The sequence below is a fragment of the Numenius arquata genome, chromosome 3, assembly GCF_964106895.1.
Source record: "Numenius arquata chromosome 3, bNumArq3.hap1.1, whole genome shotgun sequence".
Taxonomy (NCBI): Eukaryota; Metazoa; Chordata; class Aves; order Charadriiformes; family Scolopacidae; genus Numenius; species Numenius arquata.
In genome coordinates this window covers 64125942-64153928 of record NC_133578.1, presented here as the reverse complement: position 1 = coordinate 64153928, position 27987 = coordinate 64125942, and the positions used below count along the sequence as shown (strand labels likewise).

Here is a 27987-nt window from a genome sequence, read left to right as displayed (position 1 = left end):
AATAGTTACGGAGTGAGGTCAAAAGTTTCCAGCATCTTCTCATGTTGAAAAGTAGAGAAAATCACTACATATGGTAAAAAGCAACGTGAAATTGCTTTTATTCTGTTACTGGACTGTGGGCTGTAAAGCCTGGGTGAAAGAAAAATAACCTGCAGGGTGGGAGAGGAAGCCATATATACTGTATGTACTCAAACTGTATACATATAGTTTCAGAGGAGGTATTCAAGGCAGCCAGATGAGCTGCTGACCACAAGGTATTTCCTAGATGCTCCTTGTGCAAAACCTAGGTTTGCCAGTGGGGAGAGATTAAATTCTGCAGTGATTTTTGGAAGCACACCAGGAATACCAGCTTTCTTCTCCTGGGGTGAACTTCCTTACCACATCCACTACTGGTTGGTTTCTAAATGTTGGAGTTTAGAAAAGGACCTCATTATTAGTAGCCACAAAATAAAACACGTGCCTTGTATTCCTCCTATATATTACCATTAATTTTTTTCTCTGTGATATTTTGTGGCATATCTTGCTATTTTTTCCATGGATTGCAGTGGGAAGATATCTGAGCTCCATTTTGCAAAGCATTTTAGACTGTAACTTTCAAGACAGGTTTTGTGGCATTGCAGTGTTACTTACATAGCATATCCTTACAGTGAATTCTCAGCAAAATGGAATGATGCTGTGAGATGAATTCCTCTGGTTGTTTGGGGAATGCAAAATGTAATCCCATAGACATTTCACTGTAATTTGCTGTGATTACTCTCTGCTTTCATTAAGCTATTTCCTGGTTTGACATTTTTTATATGTCTGCTCTAAACTTAGCTCTAAACTTCAACCTTTATGGTCCTACAAAAATAGATTCATTAGCAGAGCCTCCCTCAGGTGGGTAACATTAAAATAAATGGTAGGTTATCTAAGGTACTATGCTAACAGGATTCTTCCACCTTCACTGAACTTCCCTGTGAAGACAGCCCTAAATTTGTGGTCTTCAGCACAAAACATCCATCTTGCAGGCCCACCATTAGGTCCCCGGCTGTGCCGTGGGGTGGGCAGTGAGGGTCCGTCAGCAGGTAAAGCAAAGAGCTTTGCATCACCTTAAGAAAGCAAACAATCACTGTGGCATTATTATAGGTAAGGAGAAAAACAGCCAGAAGCAATCATTAGAGATGCCATATTCCCTCTTTTATTAAGTCACTAACTTTGTCCTGACCTTGACCTCATGGCAAGGTTTTCTGAAGCTGGCCAAGGATTAGGGAGTTACATTAATCGCCATCGTCCTAAAACTTTTCTGTAACTAAGAGAAATGTCAAGTACCAGTTTGTAATGAAGTGTCTGCGCTCCCCATCGCCTGTTCTTTCTTGTATTTGTCTTTTTACTTCAGTAATCCCTGTGGGATTAACAAGCATGCTAAACGGGAGGGAACAGCTACATGTGGGTTTTAATCTTTTCAGGCCTTTCCTGTTACTAATGCTCCTTGTAAAGATACTTTTAGTGATCAAAGACAAGAAAAGAAGTTAAATGACATCCTAACTGAGGAGTTTTTCCATGTGTGTGTTAATTGTCCCTCTTCTTTCCAGGAATCCTTTCAATCCTTGTAGAAATGTCTTTTCCACCTCTTGTTTTTCCCCGCTGTTTTATAGTTCTGCACATCCTGTGGCTTGTAGAGGAGCTGAAACAGGCACCACTGCTTTTTTTCTCCTCACGTTTATCCACCTACCATTGAGTTCCCTCATGAGGAGCAAATTCGTCTCTTGCGCTGGAGAGCTGAAACACTGAGGAAATGGTAGTTTATTTTATCCCTTTGTAATGTCTGTTCCAATAGACCGAGATATCATTGACAAAAGCTTTATCTACATTTTTGCCTCTTTAATGCAAGCACAAAAAGGTGTTCTGGCCAAAGTGGTTTTGCAAAGGTAGCTTTTGCCAATTCAGCACTCGGCCACACAAGCAAAAGCGTGAGTGATTTCAGGGGAAGCTGAAGCTGTACCCAGGCACCAGGCTTGTAGCTTGGTCAGTTAAAAAAGAAAACCTAGATGAAACCCCAAGCTCTGCGTCTCTCCCTGTCTTCGCTGTGCCAGTGACACTTTAAATGTAGACTTTGAGGAAAGAAAAAGTGCTTCTGCAGCCAGAGACCGTTCTCTTTTCTGGATGTCAAATGTCTTACATGCAGTTGGCTTCTTAAAATTATCTCAAAGCTCCTTTGAGAAACTTAAAAATAGGATTTGCTGCAAGTTGTCTTTTATAATGTTAATATTTGAACCTGCAGAAGAAGTGCCCTTATGGGTTTTTCTCACTTAGATCTTAACCTCAGTGCTTGGTTCCTGTTCACGTTGTTCTGCCTGCCCAGAGCAAGTGTGTTGCTGCTCCCACAAAATCTGGTCTGGGGATCAGAGGGAAGAAAACACCCAGTATTGGAGGGGAAATAACCAAAGCGGCATAGTGAATTGGAGTTGTTTTTCAGCTCCTGACACTATCTCTGAAATGAAAAGTGTGTTAATATATTACAGGCTGTTGAGTCTCCTCCAACCTTAGATAACCGTATCATTGTGTTAGAGATGAAGTGCGAGGCACGTCACAGCAGAGTGATCTTCTTCGGTATCAAGCCATATATTGCAGTATTATATCTATCTTCCTGCTCTCACTCTGAATTAGAGGAGGGACTGATAACAGCAAGATTGTGAGCCATGCAAGCTGTCCAAACAAGATTTAGGCAAATTACATGAGAGTGTATTTGAGGCTTGTGTTTTTTTCCCCCAGTATGAAATGAAAACATTTGTGCTTTACCATTTCCGTTGGAAGTACGTTCACTAGTTTGCACAACAAGTAGACAGCACGTTGTTATTCTCATCACAGATAAATGAGTTTTCATCGAATGGGAAAGAAGCTTCAGTCTTAAAATTTTATATAGTTTCCAAATTGTAAAAGCAAGCTTAAAATGTCTTTGCAGAAGAAAACCACCAGCCCATCATATAGTTAAAACATTTTGCCTTTCTTTAACATTGTGAATATCTGATTTTAACCACCTTCCTGTGAAGCACAGCAGCTGCTAGGAAGCATTTTAAAAACCCAGGCATGGCCATGTCTGTAGTTGGGGCTGCTGCCATCCCCCTTAGCTCTCCCAGCTCTTCCATCATGGTGGTGGTGGTGGCAGTGCTTGTCTGACCCTGAGCCAGATCAGATAGTTACGCTGGTAGAAGACTTATTACTTTTGGGTGGGGTAGCATTAGCTTTCTGCAGGTTTTATGACAAATGCAAATCCCAGTGCAAGAGAAGTAGTGAGAGCCTGTGGCAGAGGGGCAGGGACTGGGAAACAAGGCTGCCTCGTTAGGCAGTGTATAACCCTTCCTCTGGGCTGGCTGCCTCATCAGGCTGCACAGACTGAACCTGCGGCATGTTCAGGAATAAAACTCGGGTTGTGCTCTATCCCTAGCTCTGTGTCCTGGCCCTGGAAGATACCCGTGCGTGCTTAGGCTTGAAACTGCAGCGAGTTTTGGGTTGTACTGTGTCTTAACCCTCAGTGCAAATCAGCGTATGGTTTAACCAGATAAATAACTGCTAGAAACATGGGTGTTTGCTAAGAGAACTATTACTCAAATGCCTAATTTCTTTGCAAGGAAATGACATTCCTGTCGGGTGGTCTCCTTTGCAATTTCTAGTCTCTAGAGGGTTTGGGTTTTTTTGTTGTTCTTTTCTTTCAGTCTCTGGTTTCTTTACTAATTACGGAGGCATGTTTGGAATTACTACCCATCTATCATGCCCAGGAAGAAGAGAAAGGCAATTTGGTCCTGGCCTCCTGTTTTGGGTGGTTAGAGGACCCAATTTCTCATATCGATTATTTACAGTTGGTCATAATAAAATTGATCTGACCTTTTGGAGATTAAACATACCTCAAATCAGAAAATCTTCTGTGTATCCTAAATTAGAAATTGTACTTTTAAGTGCCAGCTAATTACATGCTGTGGAGCACTTACATCCAAATGAAGAGAGCTGGTTTTGCCCTGTGTCACTTAACCTTGCAGCTTATTAATATGTGAACTTATTTGTTTGCTTTGTAAAACACCACAACAGAGTGCTTAATTACATTAACAGTCTTCATTATCTGGGATAACGATCAGCCTGTACTTAGGAAAGACGTAAACCTGAAATAGTATAAAGAGTAATTTCCTCTCCCAGCTTCAGCGAGGTTCCTCCACAGGCTACTTTTATCAGCAGTAACATTGTTCTCTTCTTGCTTTAGATGCCTTCAGTAAATGGATACATTAAGGAAAACTCTGGCTGAAAACAGCTATTTCATTCACGACACAGTTTTAAAGGCTTTGCCAGTCTTTATCCGTAACACACGTGCTATTTCTTCCCATGCCAATGAGAGCCGAGCAAATGATCAGTCTAAGTCAGGCAGAAGTGCTCAATGCAAGGGGATTGGAAAATAAAATTAAAGGTAAATAAATAATGAAAAATTATAGGACTATGATGGTAAGTGCATGAAGGACCTGAGCCTAAAAGTCTGTATTTCTGCTTTACAGTTTGGTTGTAGTGAAGGAAAAGCCCTCTATAATTATGGGGCACAGTTAAATAGTGAGTGCCTTTGTGCCTGTGGTAGCCTTCAGGTGTTAAATTATTCTTGCAGAAATTGAACTGAAAGGTAAAGTTGTGTAAATGGTGTAAACGTGTAAATGGGCCCTGCACGTCCCCTCGCCCTTTGCACAAGGATTGTGTTGATTCTGGCTGGATCCCAGCAGAAGTAATCACACCCTGCCTGCTCTCCCTCAGTTTTGATCTAACCATCCTAACAACTGTCTTAACTTTTTTAATAAAATACAGCATATTGCTATTGCTGTTCCTGTGAGCGCTAGGAATGACAAGAAAGTTCCTTTTTAATGTCATCCCATCGTGGAGTTTTATTTAACATCTCTCTTCCTGTATCAGGAGGAATTATGAGGCAGGAGATGTGACTCCACCTCTGGCAGCTGTGCCTGTGCGGGCAGGGGGGGACATGGAGCACAGGTGGGATTCCTGTGGTGGCCCATGGCTCTCTTGTGAGAGGGACCTCTGCAGATGTCCTGCTGACAAACCCAGGACAGGGTTTGAGAGGGGAAATGATGGGCTGTAGCTTGGAAGGAGGAAAGGATGCCGAAAGGAAACAGGGGGAGTTCCCTACCCCCCTGGGGCGTAGGAGCTGTTGCTCTGGTTCCTCTGTGGTGGCTGTGGGAGCCCATCCTGAGAACCAGCTGCAGCTGCCGCGCCACGGATGCTTAACTCTTTCTTCTACGTAACCCAAACCCGAACTGCTGCTTGGCTGGGTTGGGCTGGATTTTGCTGGACAAGAACTTTCTAGATTTTGGTAGGTGAGGGATTTTCCTCCTAGATCTTGCTAAATTTTCAGGATGTTGGGCCTCTCCGTCTTTTGCCTTGGCAGCTGCAGTTGGTTCTGACCAAAAGGGTCTACCTGCCCTCGCACACGTGCTGGGTCAGCTCACCTTTTGGGACTTTGCGGGTTTGAAAGACCATGTTTGAATGTATTTGCAGTCAAGTTCAGTTGTAAAAAAAAAAATAATGGAAAGATACAGGTATGATGTGAAGGAAGGTTTTGATCCCCTTTCTTCAAAAGCAAGTGAAAGGCCTCCTTTTTTTCTCTCAGCCTCTGACAGTAAATATTGCAAGAAAGACAGTGAAGGAATTGGAGACAGTGATGCTTCTTGGTTTTCAAATGTGATTTAAATGCAACATGAACCTCTCCTTAATAAAACACGTTGCATAAGGAAGCAGAGACCTTTACTGAACCCATATCCATCCCTGCCACCAATGATGAGCGAGAGTTCCCTTCCCAATTATTTTAAGCACTTAAACACCAAAACAACTTGTCTCCTTCTGCCCTGATGTGTTTCTGCCTCCTTCCACTGGTGTAAGCAGGGTGGCAGCAGTGGCAGGGTAGGACAAGGGAGAGCCCCTGTTCTTGCGCAGCTGTGGGATGCAGAGTGGGAGAAAGCAGACCAACACCCTGGTTGGGGAAAGTGTGGAGCTCATCCCCTGCATTTGGAGATGCTGTGGAGTGGTTAGCCAGGGTAGGGAGGCTGCTATTACGGCAATGCTTTGGGGCAAACTCAGCTGAAACAAAGAGCAAGGCAAATGTAGACTGAGCAATAGGAAACCCCTGGGCATCTCCTCTGTCATCCACACTGACCAGTGCTGTAGGCACCCAGCTCACCTTCACTTTCTGAATCCTACTTCAGTTGTATGGGGCAAACAGATTTATTCTTGCATCCCCAGCGCTGACCTAATCGCTGTCATGCGAGGGGTGCTGAGAAAGTGTTTTGCAAGAGCTACGCCCTTGCACTGTGTCTGTTTGGTCGTTTGTCTGCATTTTCTGCTTACTGGCTGCGTGTAAGAAGTTTGAAAGGAAAGGGATTGTCTACCGTAGAAAATCTCAGATTTTCCAAGCATTAAGTTCCTGTCCAGCTGCGTTTTCTCTGTTCAAAGTTACCTTGTTCTCATTTGCTGGTTTTTCCTCCTGAAGTTAAAAATCACCTTCAGGGGAATAGAGGGGCCCATTAGGGGCACGTTGACCTTCAGGCTCTGCCCACTATGAATTCCTCTCACCCCAGGCATCAGGGTTTTTTTTTCTAGTACAATAATACACCCATTTCAGCTTTTTTATTAATGACATGAATAAATAGATTAGAAAGCAGCAGAATAGACCATAAAACGCCCCTCTTCTCGCTGCCCTGCAGCCCTTCTCCCCCCAGGACCCCCAGCTGATCCCCATGGAGGAAACTCCTGGCAAAATCAGAACCATTCCTAGTAAAAATGCCTTAATTTAGAGGAGAACATCCCCCCCTCCCCCCATCTTTTCTGCATGGAGTTGCCCCATCCTGCTCACCCACTCAGCTTGCAATCAGAGGTGTGTAGTTTATTCCCACAAGTGCTTTTAGGACAGATGAGCTGGTTAATGTTTGAGGGGTGTTGCGGAAGAGCAGAGTATCGCTGCTGGAACAAGCAGAAGCAATATGTGCCTTGTATCCTATTTTGCCAAACAAATGTTAACAGAGAAAAATAAACAGATTTTCTAAAAATACCTTGAGAAGAAGCTGTGTTCTCTGTTGGAAAGAGGGATTGACCTTTAGAAGAACAGGAGACTTTAAAAAAAAATAGCGAAGAGGGAAGAGTTACATGCATGATAATTTTCAGTGTGGCAAGATGTTTACTCAATGCAGACTCTACAAATCCAGTCCAATTTTAATCCTCAACCTCTGTTTGTGTAATAGGTTCCTAAGGCTATTAACGCCAACCCTTTACCTTATTATTGTATTCTGTAAAAATAAAATTATACCCATAATACCATGACAGCCTTTACAAAAATGTGCCATTAGACAATCATATTGCAACACAGCAACTCTGGAGACTGCAGGGAAGTATTTCTTGTACAGCTTAATTGTTGTATCAATAGCATTTTCAACTCCCTTGGTTACTGAGGAAGAAAGAACATGATGATACCATATGTAAAATAGCATATTTTAAAGTACTGGTTTCAGGGCCTGACTGTGGCAAGAGTGCTTGAGTTACGAGCGAAATCCTCGTAAGAACTGTACTTGAAACAAATCCATGGTTGAAAAGGTTTCTCGTATCATTCCTCTCCTCTCTCCTACTCTTAAACTAGTGTCTGTTTTATTTTAGTTATTTTAAGAAAGCAAATGTTTTGACACTGGAGTTTTAACTAAAATAATAGTGCTGATTTAAAAAAAAAAAAAAAGCTTTTGTTCCCTTCCCCCAGATCCTTCAGTTCTGAAGATTTAGTTCTGCCTGCAGAGTTATCCTCTCTGCTTAACTGGACAGTAATTGATAGTGTGCATCAAGATAACTACTCTAATGAGTCTCCTAAACCCCAAGCCCCACAGCTACCTTTAAGCTCCCCATTGTCTTTACTGTAACGTAAATAAAAGCTTTAGGAAAGGACTGAAAAAAAATGGATAGTGAGGGAGCCTGCTTGCCCTCTCCAAGGGGTTTCCTCTTCTTGTTTTTAATGAGGCCCATATTAGTTGTCATTTGTACCTTCCCTGATGAATAGTTTGGAAGAAAAGCTTTCTCTGTGCACAGCAACATTTGTGCCAAGTTGCTGACCTTTGCTTTTGGTGAGACCTCATTTGAGTCTCGGTCCCAAGCCCAAACATATTGTTGGATCAATCATGTTGATTTTTGGCTCTGATAGTAATGTGCAGCTAATGAGTTGTACGGTGTACACATTAACCTCAGACCCAACAGCACTAATGCCAGGCACGTAGCAAAATCGCGCTGGGGCTGCAGGAAAGACATACAGTGCTGGCATCTTAATAGAAGGAGACAATTAAAAACGGTAGAGCAGTATCACAGGTTCACTGCTTGTGGGATGTAGGATTTAATCAAGGCAGGAAAAACAAACTGTCTTCTGTCTGTTCGGAAAAAAAAAATGTCAACACTATAGAGGTGCTTTATGAACTGTGAAATAGAGAGGAAAGCCTGAATGTTTAAACAGTAAGATAATGATTTTACTACCAAAAGGGAATCTACTTTGGGGAACAGCCATTGACTAACATTAGATTTAACCTTGTCAGGGATTACCACCTAATGATTATCATGGCATTTGAAGGAATTTGAGAGCGTTGCTGTATTTTTTTGATTAGTAGATACCTTATTTAGCAATCCTTCAGCAAAGTCCTCCTGGCCTCACAAGTAAAAGTTCCTAGGACCAATTGTTCAATTACCAGAAACAGCCAGCATCACTGGTTCTGAAAGCGGCTGTTTCTGATCACTTCCAAAAGGAACACTTCTCTTGAAGGGCCAGATTTTGATCTCATTTTACAATTGTAAATCTAGGGAGAGACATTATGTTACTGATCATCCCTGTGGAGAGATGGACAAAAATCCCGTCATGCACGGTATCTTTCTCCTGGCTGTTTTCCTCACTTGAAGGATTAGAAAAGGAAGGAAGAATTGCACAATGACTAAATAAGAAAGCAACATTTTCAGTTTTAATGTAAGCTCTAAACAACCATCTTCAGGGGACAGAGAAATAGAGACAGAATAAATGTGATTTCTGCAGGTCACACACAGTTTTATGTCCTCCTCTTTGTGCAATGAAAACCAATCAATAAGGCTGGAGGACCGTTGCTGCTTCAAACAGAAAATCAAGTGACATCAAATGGAAAAACCTAAAGTACACAGAGATGCACTCTTTAGTGTTTGCATTAGACTTTGTATGCAAGATAGAAAAAACAGCCTGACATGTAACAGGACAGGGTGAGAAGTGGGGTCAGTGGATAGGAGAGTCCAAAACAGGATCTTCTGGAAGAGCAAAGTTCCCAAAATGTATGAGAAACTGCCCCATCTTTGCATTGTTCCTGCTAGAGTTCCCTACCAGGAGTCAGCACATGCAGCATCACCAAGTCCTGGAGAGGGTGGGCATGAGAGAAGTGAAGTGGTCTCACACTCAGTTGAGGCGCTGGGGACTTACCCTGTCAGACATACCATAGGTGTGGAGAAATTAGGTACTGTCACAACCCACCTGACCTCATGGCAAAACCTGTTGGGATGGCATTGGATTTTTTCCAGCACTAGCATAGCACACAGAAATAATGCAATTTAAATAGAGATGTGCTACTCCAACCTTAGTAATAATCACACAGTAGTATCCGTGGAGAACTCTGCAGTCCATTTTAGAGCTGCTTTTGCTGAAATGTCCCATGAAGTCATGGCTTCTTCTGGTCTAATAGTGATGTTAAGTATCTTGCTCTTCTAACTCAGTCATGTTATCAGTTTTACTGGTGTATAGCTTAGTCTTTTTTTCAGGAAATTCAGACAGCAGCAGCAGAGTCACAGGTATTACAAATGGTAGAGGTTAAATTTGTTGGAGATGGGGATCAGAAAAGTCAGAAGAAATTGGTAAAAAAAGGTAGTGCTTAGATGACATGCTGCTATGAAGAGTGAGCCATCTTGTCAGCAAGTACAAACAAATAGGGTGGTTTAAGTCCAGCAATGTCAGCAAAAGCACACCCATTCTCACCAACTCTTATTGCAAGACTGTTGAGGACCATCTTGGAGATACGGGTAGATACCCTGGAACTTTATTTTTTAAGTATGGGGATTTTTCCCTCCTCCTTTGGTACAGTGTGCCTGTTTAATAGCCAGGGTACAAAAAGGGACTCTGGAGCCAAAGTGGCTGTTTCTTTGGGAGTCCGTAAGGAGGAGAGCACACGTGTGTGTTCCTGCATTTGGACCTGCTGCGCCCAATACAGTGACATTGCTATTGAAGACAAATGGGCTGACCAAAGGTTTTCTATGATGTTATTTGGGTGCCCTGAGTTTCAGGTGCTCGTATGGTAACTGTAGCCCTGCTGGAAGGAAGCACCTGGGTTTTAATGACTAGATGCTAACGGTGGTTAGCTGCTGTGAAAATTCCTGAAACTGTGTGCACACAACATGTTATTGTTGGGAATTCTTTTATTTATAAATTTCTGCTGAGTAGATGCTGCTGTGCAAACATTCATTTGTTGATCTTGTGCTGAAAATAGTTGCAGACATCGGCCAGAGCAGGCTGGGGATGCGTAGTATGGCTATAGCTGCTTTTGTGTGCTTCATACTGGAAATGTCAGTGGTGTTTATGGAAACTGGTCTAAAAAGTTCACTTTGAGGAGAAGTCTGCTAGGAAAATAGAAGCTTACCTATTTGTTTATGGAATGAAAAGCTTGTGCATTATTATGAAAAGAAGTAAAGAATTGCTTTACGGTGTTGTCTCTGGCCTCATCTCATCCCGTGAGGCTTTCCGCAGGGGGAGAATACACTTAAACTTTAGGTTTAAACACACACATGTGTTCATTCCCCTTAAAAATTATTGCTTATTATTGCTATTTCCCCTGGATTCCTGAATCACAAGGTTAAAGAATACAGTAACATTGTCTCAAAATTTCAGAAAGAAGGTTAAAATTTGCATACTCAAAACTGCAGGCAGATGTTAACAAGACAAAGGCAACTGGAAGAGATGGAAGAAGTTGTTGGCAGCGGAGGTGTTGCAAAGAGGAGCAGCATGGAGAGGGATGGCACAGCTGCATGGGCAGTGTGGGAACCTTACATGTGACGGGTTTTTTTTGAGGACCGCTGTTTGTGTGTTTATTGGGAGAGGTGATTATTGAGGAGAAACTGACTTACTGTTGGGTTCTTGCTTTGTTGGTGCAACAGTTTGGAAGGAGGAAGAGAGCAGCACTCATTCTGGTGGTGATTGTTGGGGTTAATAACATAATATAAATAATTATGTTTGTATGAAAGAGAGAGCCTAAGGAATAGCCAAACATGGAATGCCCTGGTGCGAGACTGCAGTATAAAAAGTACCAACAGGAGCAGACCCTGATCCAAACTCTAACCATCTGAGTACACAAGGTAGAGAATGGAGGAAACATGGAACCATGCATCAGACATTGTCCTTCTGTTGTGACTTTTGTTCCTGCGGGACATAAGCCAAATGGACGAGTGCAGAAAAACAAATAGAGCCTTGGAGAAGGGAAGAGTAGGACAGCACTGGAAGAGACTGGGAGATGAAGCTGAGCTATGGGAGCCTGCGGGAAGGTGGCAGTGGAAGGAGCAGCCCACCTATGAGCTGCAGAGACTGTTGGGCACAGATAGGTGTTCAAATTGTTGAGTGGGCTGAAAGGTGTTGAAAAATCCCCTATTGGCAAGAATAAAACCAGCCTTCACTGAACCTTTCATAACCCTATAAGATTAATTCTTCACAGCTGCAAGGAGACCTCAAAGAGAGGAATTTTAGCTGTTCTGTCTTCTTTCCCTTCAGATTGGACAGAGGGGCTGTTTGCACTCGTCAAAGGTCACGTGCATCATCAGTTTCCATTAGCCTGAACATGTCAAGTAAAACTTCAGTCTCTAGGCCCTTCAAATAACTTGAAACAGCTGCTTGGATATTTGCAAGCACACAGAGAAGGAATGGGTTGTGGTTATAGGATCACATCCAAGTGAGTGAATGATTCTGTAAAACAGTTAGGAGGAGCCAACCACTAACTGATACTGGTTGCGCACCTGTAGCCCAGCATGGGTTTTAAAGTTTTGGAAACAACAGCATTGAAGGCTGCTTTGCTGAAACGTGAAATATTGGAATAGTGGTCTCAGAGATAACATAGATCTCACACTTCTTTTCTTCTAGGAAAGCAAATAGCCACCATGTTGTCTTGTGTCAGCCCCAGAGGTTATCTGTTTAGTGCCCAGGCTTCAGCAGCAGGTTACGAAGGTTAGGTGGATGTGTGGATAACAGCAAAGGAAGTTCGCTCTAGTTCTCCTCATTCCCTTCCCCTTGTATCACTCTGCAGTTCTCCCCTGGCATCCCCCATCACTGATGGCCCCTTCCTATGATTTTGGCTGGGTCATCTGGGGATGCATGCTGTCTGAGGATGTGCTTTCGAATAAACGGGGCTTTTAAAGGGATGGCTGGTTATATGCATGAAAATGTGGTAATAGCTAGCTTGATTTCCATCTGGCATAATTTATGAGTAAATCCATTGACGTCAGTAGAATTGAACAGATATAAATATAATTGAAGTCAGGTCCTATATTTTTAAGGTTAAGCCTAGAAAACGCTGTAACTTAACTCTCCCACACACGCTTTCTTTTCTCTTTCAAGCTCTGTCACAAATATGAATGTCTTAATTGGGATTTAATCTATTTCTGCCCAGTTTAATCAAAGATCTATCAGTAAAGAATTTTATGAGATGCAGAGGTGAAGCCCTGCTGACCCACTACCTATCTTTAGAAAAACCTCACTGGCTGCTGGTTCTGAAAAACCTCGGCAGCAGTTGTTCTTTTTTCCCTTGGTCAGTTATGTCAAGCAGCGTGTCTGTAGCTATGTTTAGTTCCGAGCACAAACATGAGGCAGAAATGGAAGCTTTTTGGCAAGCAAAGAACATGATTTCCAGCTCATTCACACAGAATGGTGGTAATTAATAGATTGTTTTCTGACAAATAGTTAATTGTGCCTGACTGTTTTCCATATGGCTAAGGAAATAAAAAAGCCAATGAGGACATGGTATTTAAAAATCCAGAAATTTTGGTATGAAACCATTGGTATGATATCCAATCCCATTTGCTGTACTTCTAAAAGGAGTTATATGAATATTTGCGTATGACAATGTTACTGAAGTATATGGTTTCCTCTTTTTTTTGTGTGTGGTTTTATACTGGTATTACTCAACTGAGTTACTTCAGATTTTTTACAGTATATGTAAGATGTTTAGGCCAGTACAAACTACAAAAGAGATCTCATTGAAAAGCCAAATCTTTGTCTTCATAGTAGGAATAAAGCCAGAGGAAGTAATTTGTAAAATTTCTCTGTCACTTCAGTGCACGTACATTTCTAACACCGAGGCTAGAGTTAGGCGTAGTGGCTTTGGTAATATTCATACATACTTGTCCTCCTGGGGTTTTCACTTTCTTGTAGTGCAGAAGTAATACCAGCTCTATGCTGTTTGTATTACCGGAGCTCTTACTGTAAGTGGCTGGCACTTGCTGGCTGGGGTGATTTATTAGCCCACAGCAGGAAAGAGTCTTCCCTTGATGAAATTGGTTGGTTCGTGAGATCGTATATCTCTCTTGCCAAAAATCATTTCTCTTTGGATATGTGATGTGTTTGTTAGGAGATGTAAAAGTCTAATGCCATTACCAGGAAGTTCTTTATTTTATTCAATTATGTATTTCAGGGATAATTCTTAAATATGAAACCTTAGTTTCCACCTGGCCCCAGGGTGATAACCTATAGCATGCAATCTGTTTACACTAGCTTTGGAGATTATTCCTCCAAAGTGTCTCTTCTAGAGGAATGTTCATTTCTCAGTAGAATTGTCCTATGAGTAGTTAAATGCTGTGGTTATTGCAAAAATACGAAACACTGAGAATCAGAGCCAGATAAAGAGCATTAGCTTTCAAAATTGCATAGCTTATAGCATGTAATTTGCTGATATTTGTAGGATTTGGGTCGGTAGATTGATGGCCCTAATTGTGTATCTTCTAGTAATCTAGATGAAATAACATGGCACAGCACTAAATCCATTTGTCCTGTGTGGCTAATTTAAAGCTCAGCATAGATAACTGCCAAGCAGAAGGTTCTTTATGTTTGTCTTCCTTGTATGTCTTTGTTGAATATTCAGAGTTTCTATTAACACATGCCCTTCAATATTTGCTACATTTTTGTTTTAGATAGTAGATTAATTAAAAGAGTTGTTGCCATGAACCCCTGGGCTGTGATCTTGTCGGGTCTTGTAATATAGGCAGTATCAGGTCAGGGAAAGTGATGCCTCTTGAGAAGTGACAGCTCACATCCTGGCCATAGGTCCAACCTTCATAGCTTGAATACTTCTACTTTAGGGATATTTCTTCTACTGCCATCTTCAGAAATAAAGGGGTTTTATGCAAGCTGAGCTCTCATTTTTATTGTAGGTTCCTGGCCACAGAGAAAAGCTCGAAGCTATGGAATGTCAGCAAAGCAAAAAGGCTTGATGGATCAGCAAGAATTAAAAATGTATTTTAAATACCAAGCAAACCTCAGACTGATTTTCAGCCCTCACTTGACATCCCCAAGGGAGCTTTGGCTGGCTAGAGTTGGTAATACTGGGTTCCTATTAAAGCTGCCTTGTCAGTTATTTTTGCAATGTTAGGGATGTATATGCCTTTCTTCATGTATCAGATAGGTAGTGGTGACAGCTCTCCAGCAAACCACAGGACCAGTGACAAACTGCAGTTATCCTCTAGCTCTGAACTTTTTCTCCTGCATTCTTCCAACTTACCCATTTCCTCTGTAGCATCGCTCTCCTGAAATGACTTTGGCAGGGTTAGAATAATGACCATCTTAAAAAAACATTTAGCTAAAAAACAAATTCGAGTTTTCTATTAGTCTCTCAAGCATGTAATGATACCTGCCCTCGCAGTATCGCCAGGAGCAGAGTGGCATGTGCTCCAGCATGGGCAAAAATTTCCTAATGGTGAAACTGGCCAAGGACTATGATAGAGTAGCTGGGGATTTCTATCAGGGTAGGTTTTACAGAACAGGCTAGGCAAATTTTTTTATGAATCTAAGTATTCATATTTCTGAACCGGTGACTGGCTTAAGCCTTCTTGGAAGGCAGAAAAATTATATTCCCAGCTTTTCAGTGGGGCAGGTGACACTTTGTCTTCTTTACCCATTCCTTAGAAAGCTAACAAATCCCAAATTGAAAAAAGCCCTCTGAAAGGGTAAAGATTTTAAAATTCAGCTTTGTCCTGATTAAGGACTGAAAGCAAATTGGATATTAAATGGAATAACCATTCATTTCCTACCTTCGCTGGTACCCTGGGATTCACCAATACTGAGATCTACCGTAATGACGTACTAGATGGTCTCCCAGCTCTCCATACTGGTTGCCAAGGTGTAGCAAACTGGAAACCTGTTTGGTGGGTAGAGATCTCTTCGAGCTCAGCTGGGTTTCTGAGGAAAAAAAAAAAATTCTGTCCATCAGAAACTTTTGATAAATGAATTCTAATGAAAATTACACGTTTAAGTTCTTTTTTTTCTTTTTTTTCTCCCCCCACCAAGAAAGCAGATATATTCCTTGAATATCTCAGGTAGCTTGTGGAGGTGTGTCTTTGTGCCAGCAGAGATACAGACTTTCTGTTTCTATTCATTTATAAAAAGGATATAGTCTCAGATAATTTTATGCCATTGAAAATGACAAGCAGGTAAATAAATAAAAGACAAATATAGGAAGTTTGTGTTGATACATCTTTACTTAGGCATTGAAATAAGTAGATTTGGATTCCAAATTGTGCCTAATTTTCACCAAACTTTTCAGAAACCTGTGGCTTCTCCACATTTTTTCAAGAATAAGCCAAATTACTAAGTATTCTACTTGTATTTTTGCTTTTTCAATAAGGCTTCCAAATATTTCTCAGCATGTTCAAAATTCTAGTTGATGAAGCATAACATATAGATTTTATCAGTGGTTTTTGAAGATAATACATTTTTGTGCCAGACGTGTACCGAATTCACTCATTTGCTTGAGGTCATTAGTTGCATTGCAGAATTACTGAATATTGATCAATGACACAATAGACTGAAATGACACAGTATTCTGGACTGTCCTTGAGACAACATAATAACAATGACAAAGAAACATCTTGTTCTCTCTGTATTGCTCCCCTACTATTTTTTCTTCCAGCACTTGTGATTTATAATGACCTTTGAGTAAAGTAGTTGAATCTGTCAGTCTTCAAAAGGTACCAACCATGATGGACCATTATTTCTGAGACAGAATATGAGGAAAGACAATGTGATAGAGAAAGGCACAGAACATCTTCTGGAACAGATTTCAGTCACTATAGTTTTAATGTAGACATTGATGATTACCTGTCCTTCACCAAACAGACACCATGATCATTTCAAATGGCATTTTACATGTTTAAGCCATCATTAAAAACTGCAAGCTGCTTTCAGATCAAAACTCCTCCTCCAGTATTCATGTTTGATTGGGTGCTGTTGACAAGTGTTCTTAAGCTGATGATTAGAAATCCATGCGCTTTTACTGAATTGAAAGATGAGATGTGTGTATCTTTTGAGGTAATGGGTATTATTACTCATTTATCCTTATCTGGTATCCACTTGATCAGCTGAAGCCAGATTCAATTGTAAATTATAGACTCTTTAGAGACAGTGATTTGAAACTCTGGTGTCTTTACATTGATTCTGCTCCTGTACAATTACCATTATACCCCACTGATGATGATGAACTCCCTCATAAAATGCTCCACCTTGGCATGAACAGAAAACTACGCACAGCAGAACTCTGGCATATAGCAACCTGCAGGGTATAGCAGAGAGTAGTGGTTGCTCTTAGTATCCTGGAACATACCTAGGGGAAACACCACTGAGTAACGGTTATCTGTTCTTGAGCAGTTGCACGGGAGATGTGGTGGAGTTTCCAAAGCTCCCCATCTCTTCTTGCCTCTAATTCAAAGCCATTCACAGGCATGATCCCTTTTCTTCTCGGGCTGACCCGGTGTTCAGAATAGCTCCATGAACTGAAGAGGAAGATACAAGACCATCCTGTGGTCCTTCTTAGTGTATCCTAAGGCAAGCTTGGCTTATTGAAGGAAAAGAACTGCTCCATTTTAAAGGGAAGTTCAGTGATTTTCCCTCATTACTAGGATTATTGTGCTTTGAGGTCCAGTGTTTATTTTGGAGACAGCACAGCTGCTTACCTCTTCCAGAACTGAGCTGTGTCTTAGAAGTACAGTTCATCTCACATTTTAATTCTGTGATTTTTATTTAAATATTTATTAACTTTCAGGCAGTTGATATCACCAACCTTTCTGTGATATGGTCATGAGACGTGTTTCAGAAAGCAAGTTTACAGCCACCCTCACTTGCATTCTGAAGAGCCCAGACCCTAGATAAGCCATACGTTCTCAAAATGCATGAACACACAAGGCATGCAAAAGTGTCTGCTAATAGCTCTTCACTTTTATCCTGAACGTGTGGTGTGAGTGAGCTGGAAGAGAGAGATTCCTGTGTGAAACACAGGTGCTGGTAGGTCATGGAGGTGGGTAGTTGTGATTGCCTCCACTTTTGCACAGGTCTTTGCTTTTATATAGCAGCTTTGTGCTCACCTCCACTCTTCAGGCTTTCCATTCATTTGTGCAATCAGTACAACTGATTAGAAAAAGCCTGAGGTTAATGGTCTTTCCTTCCCTTTTTCCCTCCTTCCCCCATGCCTCTTTTATAAGCAATACTTAAAATGTGACCTCTTCCAGCACAGGTTTGTTCCTAGTCAAACTGGCTTTGAAGGTCAGTTCAACTGTAGCTGGTCTGTCCACTATCTCTTGATCAGCGTCAGTTGCCAGTGCCAGCTGGGCTGTTCTGACCTTCCCACGTATCTGACTTGCCTCTGTCTCTGTCCTTGTGACTTGCAGCTTGGGCAGGTCTTCCTTCCCACAGCCCTTGAGTGATGAAATGTCCCCTTCTCTTCCCTGCTCTCTCCTGGCAATTTCTGAGAAGTAATAAAAAGGGGGAAAAAAAAAAAAAAAAGAGATAGCAAAGTGCAGGTTTTTCTACAGAAATCATTTAGCTCAACGCTATATCTTTCAGGAGTGGACCTTTGCTGTTTGCAAAGCCTTGCTCTCATAAATTACCACTACTTAATTTCAGACAGTGCTCTCATGGTCTGAAGAAGGTGCTATAGAAGAAAATGTGTTTTACTGAGAAAGCATCAGAACACTTCTTAAAACACAATGGAGTTCCTTTCACCTTCTCCAAGATGAAAAGCAATGAGTGTCTTTAGCAAATGGCGTGGGGCATTTACCATCTCTGATGCACACTGCCTGTTTGTTCTGCCCTGGAAAGATTCCTGACATTGTCAGAAAGGCAGAGTCTCCTGTCTCACTGCGAAAGAGCTCTTACTAACAGACCTTCAAGTCTCAACTTCATGCATAGCAAAATGATCCTGGGTCATGGTAGAGGTTTCTAAAATAGATAAATTACCATTTTTTTTTCCTTTTCGAGTCCCCTGGAGTTGGATTTCTGTGTATTTAGTTAACCAGTTTCTGTGGAATCATGGAGGAGATCATGGAGGAGAAAGAGAACTCATCAGGATTTTAACCTTTTCTCATGCATTTGTGACAATGCAGTTTTTACTTGAGGTGTGTTGTACAGTGAATTAAGTTTATGTGATGCTGGGTTTTTCACTCCCTTACATTCCTTACCTTTTGCAAGGAATCTACTGCAAAGGAAATCCAGAGTGTTAAACTCTACAAAGTCAGAAGGATACACATTTTATACAGCTCTAAATGATTTAAGGTACAAGGTAACTACAAATCATCGTGCAAACCGTTAAGCTGCAGTAACTATTTTATATGACTACGGCATTCATATTGGTGCAACATTCATGCAACACATATGCATGAAAAACTGCACGTGTACAGAATAATTATACAACCAACTTTAACTCAGGGGCAACATAAATGATGTGGTCCAAATCTGGACTTCTTTCATTTTTTCTGTTGTTTCATAGACTCACAGAACAATATAGGTTGGAAGGGAATTCTTGCGGCTCAACACCTCAGCTCTAAACAGAGCCAATGAGACCAGTTTGCTTAGGGCCTTGCCCAGTCACATTGTGAGTATCTCACTGGGTGGACATTTCATAGTCTGTCCCAGTGTTTTACCACCATGACATAGTGAAAAAGTTTCTCCGAGTATCAGAAGTACCAGAATTTTCCTTATTTCAGCTTGTAGATATTGAATCCTATCCTCTCACTATGCACACCTCCAAGAAGAATTTGGCTTTATCTTCTCTGTAGCATGGGAGACAGGCAGCCCTCCAGGCTTGTTTCCCAAAGGCCTAGCCCAAAACCTTAACAGTCATTAGAAAATCTCTGGTTGACTTCACCAAGCGCTGGAGCAAATCTCCACTACAAAACTGGGATCGGGCATTCTTGTTTGGCTGTAGGAAAGGTCTCAGATCACCTGCCATTCTTGTGTGGGTGAGTACAGAGGTGCTTCTCTTGACACTAGAGGTATTGGGATATGAGCCAGAGCTGTTTGAAAATTTTATTAGTCCAGAGAGTCAGGACATTGGCTTGAAGAGATTGCTGTGCTGACGTGGTTGACAATGTTACTTTTGACAAAAGTTGGCTTGTGTCTTATCATTTTAAAGGTTATTTAGAGGGAGTTCAGACTTGAACAGACCTGTCTTGAGAATGGGTGTCCTGTCCATGCTTAGAAGTGCCCATAACCGTAGCTGCCAGTGTAGCCTGAGCTCTGCTCAGGAAAGCACGAGAGGTGGATCAGCGTGGACCCCACTGTGGTTCCCAATTGACTTGCATGGCTCTGGCTGCTCACACAGCAGTGGCACCATGGCCAAGCGTGTGCATCGCTCGCTTGCTGTTCACAGGAGAAGATATTGTGCCCTTTGGGGGATTTTTGTATGTGCACTGACTGTAATCCAGATCTGATAATGGCACAAGCCACCTTTGAGCTGTCACTGAGGTCAAAGAGAGAGAAGAACAAACCCAGACACATTTTCATTAGCTTTTTCTTTCCTAAACAATGTGCACATTATTTCCTGTTTAAAACTACAAAGTTTAGCAGCAAAACACATCTCATCCGCATGTGGCGTGGGTGGTGTTGATATCCCCTGCCTACGGCTGTCACTTACACCCACTCCTGCATCGCAAATTGCCTCCAATCAAATGAACTCACAGAAATACCAGTGTTGTTGCATATGCTGGGCTTTGCATGATGTATTTCTGCATCGCTGCTGTTCTTCTTGCAAAAATCCTTTTCAGTCCCAGCTGTTATTTTCAAGAACTGACAAGTAAGTTTATGTAAATGAGTTAAATTTATTCTGAACATGGCCATAGACCTTCGTCAAAAGACAATGAAAAGGTAAGAAATACGTAGCAGAACATATCCCAGCCTGTGTCAAAGCTGGTTCTTGTCAGCACGGAGGGATATTAAGTGAGGGAGGAGGGAAAATAGCAAGAAAAAAGTTTCAGAAAGCTCTTTCTTTGGGTGCTCCTCCTGTGCTCTGGGTGAGGGGGTAGCATAGCTCCAAGATTCAGGAGGGGGGTGATGGAAAAGGGAGTTAAACCACTTACTGTAAGTGTAAACTTGCTCCCTTCATGGTGATTCTCCGAAAGGCCACATTTTCGGATACTTGCTGCAGTGGAGTCTCCTGGTAATATATAATTTGTTTACTAAACAGGGAATGTAATTGAAATGTCCCTTTTGAGTTAATGAAAATACAAAACAGCTTTCCAGATAGACCGAGGCCTCTAATTTAATTATCTGTGAGCCTCATAGATTAAAAGTATCCTTTCATCCATTCCTGGCAGCCTGAAGTAGTTGAATAACTGAAATTCAAAGAAAAACCTTACGAAAAGGAGACCTATCAGATGAAAGAGCAAAGGGCCAAATGGTTTGTAAAAGGATTTCTCTCCACTGAGATGCCCATTGCCTTTCCGGCAACTAATTATATGTGAAAACTATTAAAGATTTGGAAGCTGTGATACCCATTAAAGGGGCCAGGGGTCCCCATTGCCTGCAGGAAAAACAAGCTGGCTTCTCTTTGAAATACTGTTTGTTATGTATCAGAGGAGTTACACTTTAAGGGCACATTGCAAGCAGTGGCCTTAAGCACGTGAGCAGTTGCCAGAAAACCAGTAGGAGCAGTTGTACAGGTGGCGTTTAGCTTGCTATGGTATTATTTGCAGAGCCAGTCCTTCAGACTGCAGATCGGGCCCTAAAGCAAAGCCTGGAGCAATGCTGCCCCACCACTGCAAAGGCAGCCAGAAGCAGCCAGAGCTCAGGTACGTCCTCAGTGCGGTGGGGTCTGGTGTGTCCAAACACTGCGTGATCTGTTTGCTTTTTGCATCGAAGCACTTCTGCTCTTGTGTCAGCCAAAGGCTGATGGACAAGTCTCTACGTAGCTGCTGAAATACAGCAGCCGCCCTTGGCACTTCTTGTCCACCTTCACATGTCTACACTCTGTACTGTGTGTGTTACAGCAGCACTTGCCGTCCCAGCAGACACCACGGTGTCTGTATGGAAACACAGAGCATTTAGACTGACTTTGCAGAAGAATCCTGTGGCCGCTCAAGATGTGAACACAGGCCTCCTCTGGTGTGACCCCAGGCCCAGTCATCACGTTGCTGTACACGAGTTTCATCCCTGCTATACATGAAATATTTTCTGACTTTGGAAAGACAAAACAGAGAGATGCATATGGGAAAAAGAGGGCTAGGCACTTGATGGGGTGAATGTATGCGGAGCAAAGAGGTTTGCGAGTAGCAAAAGGGGTGCTTCACCGCACTTGGGGTTGTTTTGTTAGAATATGTTCTCCCTTGTCAGGTTTGTACTTGAAGACTTTGATCTAGAGGCAGTGTGTCTAGGAAAGGGAAAAAAACAAGTTTGCTGCCGGTATAAACATTTACAGCTTCATTGTCTTCAAGTGGAATTTCACCAGCTGAGCAGTGACCTCAGCTGAGATGACCTGAGCATGGAGAAGAGGCACTGGTACCTCTTGCTTGGAGTTGCCTGATCAGTGCCCAGAAGACCAGCAAAAAAGTACTGATTGATTTTATTGCTGTGGGAGGTTTGAGGAGTACTGATTTTTCTTTTCTCTAGATTGCATCTAGATGGGATCTAAAATTTTTGATTGAAAAAGGGTTGAGTTTGAAAAGTTTTTTTGAGAGAATGGCTCTGCAACACAGATCAATGCACTTTGAATGGTATCTGTGCAAGTGGGAACTGAAGCAAAGAAACTCTAGCGCAACTGCCAGATTTCTGTGAAATTCTGGCTAAGAAGCTGGCCCTAACCATCGTCTGAAAGTGTTAACTCTAAAATGTATCTCAAATGGTACTTAAATATACTCTTAGAGAAGTATTTCATGTTATCTTCATGATTAGTCAGATTTTAAAGCCTTTAAAATTTGAACAACTCTGTCACTTAGCTGCCCATAAGCAACACACTTTTTGCTTTTCTTTTGTAATTTGCTATTATACTGGTGCTTGGTATGACACTTGCTTGATCTGGATTAATTTCCCATGCTGATTTGTTCTGAATGTGCCCTGCAGGCTAATGGTGTATTTGCAGCCTCTCTCCTTTCTTTGTAAAATTTCCTATTACCATTTACGGGACAGCGTGTTCTCTTTGACACCTTCCAGAAGTGCCAACTGCCTGTTGAACAGCACGGCATCAGCTATTAAAGCCTGATCCAAACCCCAACGAAATCAGGGAACAGTAAGGCAATTCAAGGTTTTTAAGGAAAGGCAGTATCTTTTATTAGATCAGCTGTTACAGTTGGAAAAAAACAGACAAGCTTTCAGGCACACAAATCCTTCTTCAAGTCTGAAATAGCAGCAGTATTGCTTACGCCAGCATTCCTTACCAGTGAGACAGCTATGGTCCCAGCAAGGTTTGAAAAAATGTGGTTAGAAGTGTGTGTATTGCATGGCCCTCCTTACTGGGGAGGGCTTCCTAGCAGGACACAGGCAAACATTGTTCTCCTCTCTCCCCTGCCCAGTATACCCCCAGTACACAGGGGATATGTCCTACAAGGATAGGTAGCATAACGTCACTTATACTTGAGAAGAAGTCTTCAATATCTTATGACTGTGCTACATCTTCTCCGTAGTCACTCTGCTCCTGGGAAGGACTGGGGCAAAGCTGTGGGCTTTGCTGTGCAGGTGGTAACCACAGGATCTGTGCTGGAAATTCTGGCTCCTGATGTTTGCAGCCATCCAGCAAATAGTTGTACTAGCTGGCAAAACGAGTTTTATTCCCTTTCTTGTGGTTGCTTTACAGGGAACAGTGTTTCCCAAATTTTCTGTAGTCACAGTTGGCTGACCAGACACCTAATAGCAAAGCTTGTGATTGAAAACACTACACTGGCAGGATGGTTCTGCAGAAAAGCTGTGAGCAGCTTCCCATAGTCTTTGGATTGCCTATTGTCACAGAATTGAAAAATAAGAAGTAACAACCCCGTACGTTGCCTGCTTACTCTTCCGGATTAGGGATCTGAACATCCTGCTTTTTCATCCCATGAGAGATTTTGTATTTATCTTTCTTTTTCTTTTCTGGAAATCTTCAAAAGTATGTACTAAAATCTTTCTAGTTAAAGAACACAGGCAGGTGCTCAAAAATTAAATGTTAATGTTAACTTTAACATTTCTATATTTCCACACTAGGAACTGGGATGTTAGCAGTAGTTAGTAACTGTGGTATTAAGAAGCTAAGGAAGCTTTTTGCTCATGTCAATATTTCTGTGGTACACGGGCTGTAAGAACTCTGGATCTTGCACTCCTTTTGGAGTGTATTAATAGGTGTGTTAATTACGCGGCTTCTCTATTCATTCTGTTTGAAAATGAAAGGTTGCATTTCGAGAAACTGTCACCACAAGAAAATTGTAAATAAGCCTTGATGCCTCTGAAGAAATTAAAAGGAAGAACCGTTTATGACTTAGTTGATTAACACACAGACTTGAACAACCAATGAGCAAATACCACTGTAAACAGGAATATGATTATTGGAAAAGTTTAATTCAGAAGGAAAAATACCTCTTAAAAATTATGCAAGCTAAAATCTTAGTTTAAGATCTGCTTTGGGCATTGGTGTTCTGGTGCAAAGCTATCTTACAACTGTCTTGAAAGTCCTTAAAAGTTTAGAAATTTGTGGGAGCCTGTCTTCATATAAAATACAAGTGTTTCAAATGTGGTTGTCCATCTGAATCCATCACTGAAGGCATGTTGTACTTAGGGATCTGAATCACCATTCCTGGCTGTATCTCACCCAGTCTGGCCAATCTTTGATCCTTTTTATGTGTTTCTCCACCCAGTGATGTGCCCAGTGGCATCAACCATAGAACAGCGTAGACAACTGCTTCTCTTTCCCAGAGAACATTTTAGTGGAGGAATCAAGTAGACAACCATATTCTCTGGTGAATCTCAGAATTTGTTTCATTTCCATTAGTACCCAGCTGAGATGTTCAGGTTTGAAATCACAGCTGTGAGTGTTACTGCGTAACGGGTTTTCTTTTTCCTTATGTGCACCAAAAGGAAAATGATGAATTTGTCTGTGAAAGACAAGAGCTTCATTCTTACTTGAAACTAAGACCCTTTCATATGCCCATCTATTTTAAGGCATTTCTATGCTGCCAGAGTAGAATAAGTGAAAAAGCAGGATCCGTACTTGTAGCCATGTGGGCAACCACATGTCTAACCTGCAAAATATATTTTCTCTTTTGGATTCTGCAGCCAGTAAAGGGCTCTGATGCCTCAGAATTCAGACATCTTCTACAGTTGGGTTTGAGATGTAGATGCAGATCCATCACTGAGTCAATGCTTCAGATCAACCCCATGTTTAGGTTGGATCTCTACAAATTGGCACTTGTAAAACTGAAAGAACGGTATGAAGGGAGAAGCAATGAAAACGTGAACTGCTGAGGAAAAAGGCATCTGCTCCCATACCACTATTTTTTCTATCTGACACTCTTTAATAGTGGTGGTGTTGCAGCTTTTTTCACTCATGAAAATAGAAACAGGAGCAGCAGTGTCCAGCACGCAGGTTAATGTGCCAGCTATGCATGTGCGGTGCACATTATAAATATACATTTAAGGTCCTTTCATGCATACCGCAACTAAATAACAGCCAGCTCTGTCTCAGTGTTCTTCCACTACTGCATTTATGGAGTAGCTCGTAGTAAGAGAAGGCTGCAAGGAGGGCTGGAAATGGCAGTGCTAATGACAGCAGCAGATGTCATTGCACTTTACTCCCTTTCTGCTGCAGCTGGTTATACATTCAGGTGGGAGATGTCAAAAAGCCAAAGAACTAAAATTCTCCTTTGTTCATTATTTCGCCCAGGACTCGACACATTCATATTGTCAGGCTTTGCACAACGATAGCTTTGTCTCTTGTTGCTTCACTGAGACTTTGCTCTTTTTCAGGTACCAGGAGACAACGAGAAGCACTGGAAGCCAGTGTTAGTGGTCTTGACAGAGAAAGACCTCTTAATATATGAGAGTATGCCGCGGATGAAGGAAGCTTGGTTCAGCCCTCTGCACACCTACCCCCTGCTCGCCACCAGGTACCCGTGCTTTTTAATTACAACCACTTAAAGAGTGGTGGGAACAGCTGAGTCAGCCAGGAACAGGTATAGCTGGTGCAGTTATATATCACATTTGAAATGTTGTGGTTTGAGAAGCAGATTCTTCTTCAATGGGCCGATGTGCTCAGCATCTCACTTCTCCTCTGTTTCAAGTTCTGGCCGAGGCTGATGGCCAGAAGCACACCAGAAGGATTATGGACATGGCCATTTGGCCGGGATCCAGAGGTAGGACTGCTGAAAAAGCCGAGAGCTCGATCTCCTGAGATTTCTATCTCATTGTGCAGACCTGAGGGCTTGGCAGTAGCACGCAGATTTCCAGCCTCTCCTTCAGGTTGAAAAACGTGAAATTGTTGCCCTGAGTTGGACGTGCTGGTGGGCAGTTCTGCACCATTGGTTTGGGGCTTTTGGGGACTTGCATGTGTGATGGAGACACTTAATTTCAGTACAGCTTGTGTTCCTGCTTCAGAAAACAAATTCCTGGCTTTTTTAGCTTCAAATGGTACGCTTGGAAGACACATTTTTGTGTCTAGGTTGGAAATAACTATCTATTATTTCGAAGTTATCCATCAACACTAATTCATAGAGAGCTTTCCCATAGCTGTCTTTATGCAGTGGAAAATGTCTGTGCTTCTTGATGTGAATCTTAATCACATTTCTCTGCCAATATGGTCAAAGGGCTTGAGAAAGAGCTGCTATTCCATTGTTTTGGCCTTGCTGCAGGCCTCTATTATACCGTTTTCAATGAGTTCTCATTCAGAAGGTCTGGTAGCACATGGCCAAAAGCAGTGGGTCTCTTACTGCACTCTCATTAGTTAATTTCTGTTCTTGGTCTCTTAGTTCTCTCCCTGAATGAACTGGGGCTTTGCTGCTAAATCATTATATTAAAAAAAAAATAAATTAAGCTCAGTGAATTATGCTGACGGTTGCTTTGTTCCAGTCTACCTACCCGTGATAGAGTTTTCAGGCTTCCTGGGAAGCCGGCCTGTGAGTCACCCTGTGTTGCTGTAACGTGAGGTGAGAGCCCCAAGCTTTGCAGCAGGCAGCCTGCTGCATGTTGTGGCGGTGAGGGTTGACAATTCCAAGTAACAAGTCCCAATGAAAACTATGTGAGGTGTTGGAGCTGGAGGCTGTGTCCAGGTGTGTCACTAAGGCCTAGAGTTTGTGGATAAAGAGCGCCCCAGCTGAAGGTGATGCAGCTCTTCCCTGCTGCTTTGGGATGTCATTTGTACATGGACCCAAATCCTCCTCCTTAAAGCAACCAGAGATCCTGCCACACACCCTGCCCCTTCCTGCCCACACGTCTTCACGTGTCCAGACTGCCCTTTGGAGGGCATCACCAGCCCCCGTTATCAGTGACCACCGATCTACTGGATCAACCAATCTAAGTCCTTTTCTTAGAGGGCCTGTTACTTAATCACTTTTTCTCAGGAGTTCAGATTTGAGAGCAGACTGTCTTGCCTCGAGTGGGGATAGTCATTTCCCTGTCCAATGGGATTTCTGTGTGAGTGGAGGAGCATCAGCCTTCAGGCTGGAGGGGAATGAGAAGTTTCTTGACAGGGGTTCAGGCTGCTGAAGGGTCTTTATGGACTGGGAAAATGGTTTGCAAGAAAGACAGGAATGCAGTTCAGAAAGGCCAAGCACGAAGTTTAGTGCTGGGGAATAATCAGCTGTGCTGGTTTGGGGTGGTGGATGACTGACAAAATAGTTACTCTGCCAGGGAGCATCTGGGCAATGCGGTGATATTGTGTAAATCTATGGTGTTTTGTTGTTGAGAAAACAGTCATCGTGGGTTATAGCAGATGTTGCTCGTTGGGCAGATGTAGTAATCTAACCTAACTACAGAGCGTGAGTAAAGCCTCAGGAGATACACCATCTTCATGTGAAGCATTGCATTTCCAAAAAGATGCCAGTTAACAGAAGAAAGCAATGCAAATCTAAGACCTAGAGAACACTATCAGTAGGGGAATACTCAAGAAACCTTGGTGGTTTACTTGAGATGTCCATGGAAAACATGTCAATAGATTTCAAGTATGAAGATGAGAAACAATGAGGAGGACAGGGGAGCATGTTCTCCAGGTCCCTGAGGATACAACAGGATATAGTTGGCTGCATTTGTGGCAGGGGAAGTTTGGGGTAGGTCCTGGGAAAACCTTGGCGTGCCAGTGAGGTACTGGATTAGATCCTGTAGGAAAGATGCACGATCCTTGTCACTAGGGACTTTGACGGATGGGTAACACTAACCCTCAGGAGCGTGTGGGCAGTTAGCCCTGCTCTGGGAAGGGAGATGTGCTGGGTGACCTCCTGAGAACCATTCCAGCTCCATCTCTGTGATTTCTT

General features: G+C 42.2%; 1 protein-coding gene across 1 annotated transcript in view; it reads left to right on the top strand.

Moving 5' to 3' along the window:
- SNTB1 (syntrophin beta 1) overlaps positions 1 to 27987 on the top strand; it is a 115800-nt gene that overhangs the window by 76452 nt on the left and 11361 nt on the right. The window contains exon 4 of the mRNA XM_074145009.1: positions 25490 to 25629. Coding sequence (XP_074001110.1) covers positions 25490 to 25629 — 140 coding nt within the window. The remainder of the gene's footprint in view (positions 1 to 25489; positions 25630 to 27987) is intronic.